The 9,522-nt window shown below is 27.3% G+C and overlaps 1 protein-coding gene across 1 annotated transcript in view; it reads right to left on the minus strand.

Moving 5' to 3' along the window:
• LOC145833017 (uncharacterized) overlaps positions 1 to 8,665 on the minus strand; it is a 56,632-nt gene extending 47,967 nt beyond the window's left edge. The window contains exons 1-8 of the mRNA XM_082940220.1: positions 8,587 to 8,665; positions 7,491 to 7,637; positions 5,949 to 6,143; positions 5,070 to 5,178; positions 4,008 to 4,119; positions 2,893 to 3,114; positions 1,681 to 1,799; positions 15 to 211 (exon numbers count right to left, since the gene is read on the minus strand). Of these exons, the coding sequence (XP_082796346.1) occupies positions 15 to 211; positions 1,681 to 1,799; positions 2,893 to 3,114; positions 4,008 to 4,119; positions 5,070 to 5,178; positions 5,949 to 6,143; positions 7,491 to 7,637; positions 8,587 to 8,659 (1,174 nt within the window). The 5' untranslated portion in view covers positions 8,660 to 8,665. The remainder of the gene's footprint in view (positions 1 to 14; positions 212 to 1,680; positions 1,800 to 2,892; positions 3,115 to 4,007; positions 4,120 to 5,069; positions 5,179 to 5,948; positions 6,144 to 7,490; positions 7,638 to 8,586) is intronic.
• Between the last annotated feature and the right edge of the window lie 857 nt (positions 8,666 to 9,522).

Genomic DNA, 9,522 nt, shown 5'->3' on the forward strand with positions numbered 1-9,522 from the left:
GGATAAGAGCTTACCACTCAAATCGCAGTCAGGAGCCTGTAGATTTTCGCTGAAAAACCGGAAGACAATCTCGAGTCCCTTGTTCAAGTCGAGAGCTTGCTGCAGGTTCAAACCCAAGTTGTCTCTGATCTGGTTGACATTGATCAGGTCGTTCGTCTCGCAATATTGTTGCTGAATTTCCACCACTTTAGTTGCAAAGTTGCTGTAAACGCTGTGAAAAAATAAACTTTTTTCAGTAAGTTGTGTAAAAAAAAGTTTTTAATACTTTTATTTTAGCCGTTTATGATTAACAGTTGTTAATAGATTTTATTATATTAAAAAAAACGATTAAAAATTTTAATACTGTTTATCCACCTATTTTGTTGCAAAGCCGCCGTGAAAAATTTGATAGGTTTAGTTTATTTTAATTTTTAAACTTTTTTACTTAAACACTGTAAAAATTTTTATAAGTTTAGTTTGTTTTAGTGACTTGCATGTTTACATTACTGCTTACTATTAAATATTTAAAAACTGTTTGCAGTGAAACATTTGTCAACAAAGTTTATTTTAAGTGTTGAATATTTATGATAAAAATTATGCTAAAAACGAAGACTTATAAAACAAAAGCGGAAGTTAAAAATGAACAAGTTTTGATTAACATTTTTGACGCAAGTTTAAAAAAAAACAACGCAATCAATCAGAAACGAAAAGCTTTAAAATTACCGCTCTAATTTTCACGTTAAAAGTTCATTTGAGATGTGAAAACCTTGGCTTCATTGTAAGCTCATTAATTATTACATTTCACTTTAAGCGGTTTATAAAAATGTTTTTAGACGTCTAAACTCAGTTTAACGGTTATCAAAATCTATTTTTGAACAAATCTGAATTTAATTTGTCAAAAGGCGTTCGTAAAAAGTTTACCTTGTCAAAAAAAAAACGTGTCTCATAACTCATTTAATAAAACCGAATAGTTTCAATGAAAGCTTTCTTTCTTTATTGTTAAGATTTTTCAAATGACAAAAATATTCTTTACATTTTCTATTTGACAAAACACTCGATCAAAATAATTTATCAAGGAATTTTTCAAAATATAATAAATAAAATGCATTTAAGTTTGTTTTATATACGTCTTGTTTAAAATATAAGATATATGTTACAATCGATTTTTTCAGAGGAGAAATTTTATAAGAAATTGTAAAATAATTGCTAAATAAACCACACTTAGAGTAAAATTACCAAGTTATGAAATTTATACCGAAAAATGTACTCAATAAGTTCAAAACAGTTAGTTTTAAGTTTCAAAGTTGAAGCTAGTTTAAACGAATATTTATTACATAATAAGTAAAACGTTGAAAATTACTACTATGTTTCAAATTGTTTAGTAGTAATTTATTTTTGGTAGTATGCACTAGTATAAAATGTTTACCAAAAGTTTCATTTGTTCGGTAAACGCTAAACACTTTTCTAAAAACTGTCAAAACTTAAATTTTTTTTGAAATAAATAATTTTAGATAAAACGTTGATTTATTACTGAAAAGCTTTCGAAAATTGTAAATTAATCAAAAGCGTTTCGATATAACCTCATCTCAACTTTACATTACAAACACCAGCAAACACATATATTTTATTTAAACGTCACAACTAGCTATTTGTGCAAATTTTCACAACAATTTTTCTCTGAGTGTATATATTACAACAAACCTGCAAAAAGCTTCATGATCGGGTAATTCCCTCATGTTTTCAAGAAACATGTTCACCAAGGGAACCAGATTCCTGAAGAATTCATCCTGGCAACTTCCTATCTCGTGTAGGTAGGGTACCTGTTTTTTTGTTTGAGTTTTTATTTCAACAATGTAAACTCTGCAATAATTTTCAAGTTCAACTACTCTACTGACTGTCGTTAAAGATTGCTGAAAAAAATTAATTTAACTGCGCTTAAGAAGTTACTAGTATGTTAACTAATTTTAACTGAGAAAAAACATTTTGTAATGTTATAACATTAATAATTTACAAAAAATCTAGACGAAAAAAGAAATTATGCAAGTTAGTGTCTAACAACAGTTAAAAAAAATAAATCAGATAACAATGACCTGATTGATAAGAACTGCTTTTAACAGCGAGCATATTTGAAAATTTTAAATATTTTTTCTTCTAAATCAATAGTTTTAACTGTTTAAATATAAAGAAAAACCTCCAAAAGGAAAACTATTTACCTTAAAACTCAACGCGAAAGCCTTAAATATTTCATCAAGAAAAAAAAAGTTACTTCTAAAAAAATTTTTATTAGTTCAGCCTTTAGAGTAATATTTTAAAGTTTTTGTTATATTCTTTTAGTTAAAATTTTTAATCAATTTATTGAAAGTAAAAAACCTAAAGCTATGAACACTTCACCAACCAGAGGGTGAGAAAAAACGTTATTTTTTAATTTAAATTTACTGGTCCAACCTTTTAACTAATGCATTATAAATTTATCTTATATGTTTATCTGTAAGTTAAATTAAATACTCAAAATGAAATGTTTAGATTAGCATTTACCTTGACGCTCAACATTAAAACCTTAAACATCTTAACGGGAAAACTAAAATAAAAACTTTAATCTTAAACAAAGCTTTATCATTTAAGCTTTTAAATTAATGTTTCATAGTTATCATATATTCATAGTAACCAAACTGATTTATTGAAAATGAAAATTCACCCAAGCTCCTTGAATATTTTACTAAGCACGGGGGTAAACAGTTAAAAAGTTATTGTTATAAAACTAATAAAAAAACAAGAGCATTAATTTATAAACAATAATTGGTGGTTTGAATTAAAAAATATACTATTTTTGAAAAATGAGTCTGACAAAACTATACTACTTTTCAACTTATTTTATTAAAACACCAAACTAATTTATTGTAAATATAAAATCACCTTCACGCTCAGCCCGAGAGCGTTGAACATTTCGCTCAGCACCGGCGTGATGTAAACCGCGCCCCGCCACTTGCTGATGACGTCATCCAACTGCTCGTCATCGGGGCAGAAAGCTTGCAGTACGGGTTCCACGTAGTCGGCCAGCTCGGGGAAGAGGAGTTCCTTCATGCGCTGCACCATCACGTCGACCGACAGCACTTGAATCGTCAGCTGTCGGATGTGCTGTCAAGGTTTTTAATTAATTTATAATACATCCTGTTGAAAATTTTTACTGATGTCTAAAGAGACTTATAAGAAACAATTTTAAAAAAACATACTTGAAAAATTCTATGGTATTGGTAGCTTATATGATACTTTATAGTTTCTTACAATTTGAACTTTACGCCATTGTTACGTCATTGACATATTTTGCTAAAACATAAGTTCTGTCAGTTCTGAACTAACTTAGAATGTTAGCTGCCTGATGTATTTTTATCGCTATTTTCCAGAACAAGGTAAGAAAAATTATCAGTTGTTAGCTTAGAAAAGATTTATAATTTAAACAATTGTATTTATTTTTTTGGTGCGTTATTAATATACTTTCCACTTGTAAAATATTTAAAACAAGACCAAGTTTTTCTGTCTAAAAGTGTTCAATGAACTTAATAGTACATTAATATTTAGTATATTTAAAATAAAATAAAAACTGATGCTACACATGTTTTCTCAGTGGTAGTGTTGAAAAGAAGCGTATATAAACATATTTATTTACGTAAAATTATATCTTTAAAGCTTAAATGACAAGTAATAAATTGATAATTACCGAGTACAATGAACTCTGCTCTTGTGATATTTGTGATAATTTGACTAAAAAAATTCAACATTTACATAAAACAACGCAGTTAGACTTCGTGCACTTATCTAAAAAGTTTTAGTGCTGAAATATATGCATCGTTAACTCATACCCCGTAGCATCGAACTGTAAAATACTCATACTTGATAACATAATGAAATTTATTTAAAGTATTTCAGCGCTTAAAACACACTCATCGTTTGTCGTCACCAAAAACTTCTGACTTGAATGTTATATATATATTAGTTAAATGTTATATATGTATATACTAGTTGTCACCAACCCCGTACATCGAACGCATGCCTCTGACGTCATCCAACGCGGAAGGGCAGGTTCCTTGCAAGCACTCGTTCAGCATCTTTGCACTGCAAACCAGCATCCCCTCCGCTCTCGTTCTGATAGAGTTGTAACATATAAATGTGTGTAACTATGTGTACATATGTAACGTCCATACGCATCTTGTTTTTATGTTTTATCGTATTATTGTAAAAAACCAAATGAAGATTTGTTTTGTTCTGAAGTTTTAAATGACCCTCCGTGCAAAACTGTCACTCGTGCAAAGTTGACTCTTTGTGCGAAATTGTCTTCGTGCAATTTTGTCTTCTTGCAATTTCGTCTTCGTGCAAAAGTGTCTTCGTTTAATTAAACCCCCTCGTGCAAATTTTCTTCGTGCTATTTTGACTTGTTCCCATTTATGTACATTTATCTACAGTTTAAAAAAAACTGTCGAATTCAAAAAAAATGCAATAAAGTTGTTTCATATTTTCTTTTGAATATAATTTCAGCTTTTTAAACTCGAAACGATATATTGATATAAACACATATTGCGAAATGTTTGTTTGACAGACTAATAGTCCACAATGTAAAAATTTAAACTATTAAAGAACAATTTAATGTAGTTTTGATAGCGATCAGTCTGTAGAAACTTAATGTTACAATTGTTTAAAAATTGTTCGTGCTTTATTGAAAGTTCCACAAAAAAGTCATTGAAAAATTAACTTCTAGCTCGTACCAAGTAGTGAAAATTAAATTTAACAAACAGAACAATACTGTCATTTACATAAAATTTTCAAACATTAGTTTAAACTGTTAGTTTACAATGAATGTCAGATAAAACCAATTTATATCCGATACCTATTAGCTAAATGAGCATTTTATATCTTAAGATGAAACAACTCAGTAAATTTATAACCTGCAGTTGTACATTTAGCACGAATTTTCTACGTGAAGCATTTACAATAAAAACTTGAGTTTTTGAAAACTTTTTACAAAACACTTCGCTTCCTTAACATCGATGGTTAACGTTTTTTAAACTAACTCCGTTAAACAAAATAAAAAAATTAACCTGCAACTGTTGTTATGCTTGTAAGGAAGTTCTCTGAGGAATATTTCGTAGCATTCCTTGCTTTTTTCCAGAAATGTTTTCAGAGAACAACTGGGCAACAGCTGGACGTCTGTGTTTTGTTTTTAAAAATTTGTTTTTATTAATTAAAACTAAAAACAAACTAAATAAAGTTATAAGACAAATATTTAAAATAAACGAAAAAAGTTTTTAGAAAACAAGTTTTTAATGCTTTTTAACTAAAGCTGCTTAATAAAAACTTTTTAAAGTTTCTGATTACGGTTGAACTTACTAATAGAATGTATTTTCTAAGGTACAAAACTTAACAAAGACAACATAAGTTACAAAAACATAAGTTCTCGACTGCTTTAAAAGATTACGTAGGCCTTGAGTAAGTTATAACTTTTTGTCTTTTTCCTTAAACTATACTAACAATTATTTTAAGTAACAGTTTTTTTTTTAATTGTCGACGAGCTGTTAAAAATGTTTAATAGACCTAATTAATACAAAAAAAAACATTTTGCAACACTGTTTTAAATGTTTTTAATCTAATTTCGACCTTAAGAAGTTTCCTGTGTTTTTTTTTTATTAAAGTAGTTTCCTTGTTACAAACAAAAAAAAACTTAGTACTGCACCCTTCTTAAAATTATTGACAGTTTAACTTAGATTTTATGTAGTTTATTTATACATTTTTAATTTAATTAGTTTGTATTTTTCAAATAACCGTCTTAATTTGAATTTTTTTTTAATCATTTTTCTTGTTTTTATTGTTTTTTAAATAAATTTGTATGAAAAAAATTAAAATACCAACAAATTTTACATTAACAATTTCACTAAAATGTTATATTGTTTATTTATTTTATTAAGCAATTTTGAAACAACCGTCTTCCTCCCTCGGGCACTGTGACGTCATAGGCATGGTTGACTTGAGTGACGTGCACAGTGACGTGTTGCAAACTTCCACCTTGCAGTTTTCAATGGGCGTTCCCGCCTGTTGGGCCTTTTCAATCATGACGTCACAGGTGTACTGGCGCTGGGGTTCGTCCAACGGCATGCAAGACCCTCCGGTTAATCGAACTGGAACGGATTTTTTTTTGTTATATATTTTTGTTTATTTATTTAATATGCTGTTTATTTTCTCGGTTAATGTTTTAAGCTCCCGCTTCTAATCGAAGTGAATAGAAAAATAATTATTTTTAATTTTTGACATACAAGTTGCTACTACCAAATAAACTGAAGCAAAAAAAAAAAATTTTAATTAAAATTTTAGTTTTGATTATTATGGCACACAAGTTCCCGCTGGCAAATTAACAGAAATTAAATTTTTGTCTTCTTTTTTTTTTAAATATCTTAAATTAAATTATATAAGCATAATTTATTGTACTCGCTTCTAGTCGGAGTGAATTATTTTTATTAATATAATTTTGTTTTATACTAACTAATTGTTATTTTTATTTGCTGTTTGTTTTATTGATTGACAATGCAATATCTGGCTTCCAATTGAACTAAATAAAACTTATTTTTATTTGTTTTTAAGTCATTACTTCTCTTTTTTTTTAATTTGTTGATATAATTAAGTTGTTTTGTGTATGACGTGAAAACTATTATTTTTTTAGAGTTTGTAGAGCGTACTTTAGGTAATACATTTTTGGTTTTCTTTAATTTTATCGTGTGCAAATTGCTGAAAATTTTTTGAAAATGTTTACTTGATTTAGTGCAAGATTTTTAGTTTTTTTTTATTATAAAATTTACTCTCTGAAATATTTTCATATATAATTTACAGCTTGAGTTTTAACAATGTGAGTTTAAATGAAAAAACATTAATAATTTAAAAAGAGGAGTTTTGATTAGGTTATGAAACTTAACTATCCAGAGTAACTAGTTTTTATGTGAACTCCTTGCTATAGCAACGGTTATTATGACTCTAATAAAATAAAATAAAAGAAGATACATACAGTTATTACTTCACAAAAGCCTTTGAACATAGCATTTAAAACTTAAATTAACTTCAAATAATATATAGTTGCCTTAAAATATTTGTTCATGAAACAAATAAAAAATTATGGTTGTTATCATTAGTTATACTATTTTAAAACCGTTCAGCTTTCACAAAACAGATAAATCAACAAAAATCATGATGAACTCGAAAGAGTTCAGCTGCAACATTTTAAACCTTAACAGAGCAGCCGATTACGTTTGAAAATGTTAAAAGTATGAGTTTAATACCAGACAAAAAACATTTTGAACTTTAACAGCAGCTGATAATATTTAAACAAAAACATTTGGTTTATTTGAAAAATTTATTTCTAAAATCTAAATAGACAAGACTTTTTTTATTAGCAAATGCTTTTTTTTAATCGAAACATTGTTTTGAAAATAAAGTGACTGAAATATTTGATTTAGAACAAGTTATAGTTTAGTGACCTGGTGGCCCGCCGTCGCCGAGCACCAGCGTGTAGGACTCCACCCTGCAGGAGTGGTTCGCATCGGGGCACGAGGCGTCCACCACGTGGTCGATGACCCTCCCGCCGGTGTCGATCCTCTCACCGGTGGCGCAAGTGAGCACTTCACCTGTAAACATGTTTAATTGAAATTATTCTGCAAATTGCGAAACAAGTTTGTGATTTTAGTAATAACGCGAAAATTTTAAACTGTTTCATCTGTGAATGAATTCAAATGAAAAAGTTATTTTATTTTAGAACTTATATGTTTGATATTCAACGTGCCCGATTGGTTTTGTGATAAAATAACAATTTCAAATGAAGTCTTACTAATTTAAGTTTAAAACGGCATTTAGTTGAAAATTTCAAACACTTTCTGTTTAGTAAAGTTCGGGCACAATTTTTGTAGATTTTATCACTTTTATTTTTACATGCTTTGTAAGTTTAACTAAACAAATGTAATTAAAAAAATTTATTCGCCATGCTTTTATTGTATTGAACAAAGTTTTAGGTTTTTAAGGTTTATGGTTGTGCATTATTTTATAGTGAGATAGTAATTTAAAAGTTAAAGTTCTATGTTGTAATACGACTATAAAAAAATTGCAACAACTAAAATAAAACTGTATTTAACTGTTTTTTAAAACTTAATTTAAGAGAATTGTCTGAAAATTTAATCAATTTAAGTTTTTACGCTATTTTTATGTTTTTTCTATAAAGGTTGATTAATTTACGTATAAATAATTTTCGGTTGCTAAGTGCTTTAAATATAACTTTTAAAAATATACTATTTTATAACTTAATAATTACATATATTAAGAATTTTTTTAAGTTAAAACTAAAATAAGCTTCTAAAAACTTCAAAAAAACTAGGAATTAATAAAATTGAAAATGTTTAAAAATAATAATGTTGTAAAATAGAACAACAAAATAGTTTAAAGTAAACTGACCCTGTAAAGTTCCAGTAAAACAACATACTTAAAAATAAACTAACCCTGTAAAGTTCCAGTGAAACAACATAGTGAAAAACAAACTAATCCTGTAAAGTTCCAGTGAAACAACATAGTAAAAAATAAACTAACCCTGTAAAGTTCCAGTGAAACAACATAGAAACAGCAACGCTAAAAACGCTGTTGACCCAATTTTGTAATTCATTTTGAATAACACTACTATGCTGTATAAATTAAATTATTTTTAGTTCAATTAAAATGAATATAAAACAGCAAACGATAATTTCGATGATATTCAAAAGTATGTCTATACAGATAAAGTACATAAATAAAATACAAAAATGCTAATACTAAAATAAAATAAAAAAGAAAACAGTTGCTATGTTGAAAAAAATAATAAGTTGAGCAGTCTTAAATTTTTCTTTAAACAACTTTCTTTACTTTATCACAAACCATTTATACAAATTATTTCAAACAAAAAAAAAACAATATTATAATAAATTTAAACAATGTTTACTTTTGTTGTCTCATTAAAGTAATATTTGCTTCTAGTAAATTATAAACAAAAGTACATTTTTTAAATAACAACTAAAATTATTTTGAGAACAACGTAAAAGTATTTTTTTAATTGGCGCTAGGCTAATTCTTTTGATATGAGCAAATCAAAATAAACTATTTTTAAAGTTTTCTCAGAATTTAAAACATTTATTTTAATCTAAAAAGAAACTTTAAACTATTTATGTTTTAAAATTTCAAAAAAAAACCAAAGTAATTTATCTCTTATATAACATAGCTTATCGAATATTTTAAGTAAAATTTTACTGATTTTATAAATATTAGACAAAATATTTTAGGCTACATTGTTTACAATATAACATTTTAAATTTATATACTATTTCATAAACCACTTTATTTCAGATGATATTACTAAAAACATCAATACTGAAAAGGGATAGGTTAAATAAAGTTGTTATTTTTTTCCGATAATCTAGTAGACTTGTAGTCAAAATTTGATTCGTATTACTAAAAAACAATCAATTATCACTCAAAACGCCCTTTAAAAGTTTA

The sequence above is a fragment of the Thalia democratica genome, chromosome 4 (genome assembly GCF_965202585.1).
Source record: "Thalia democratica chromosome 4, ktThaDemo2.hap1.1, whole genome shotgun sequence".
Classification (NCBI taxonomy): domain Eukaryota; kingdom Metazoa; phylum Chordata; class Thaliacea; order Salpida; family Salpidae; genus Thalia; species Thalia democratica.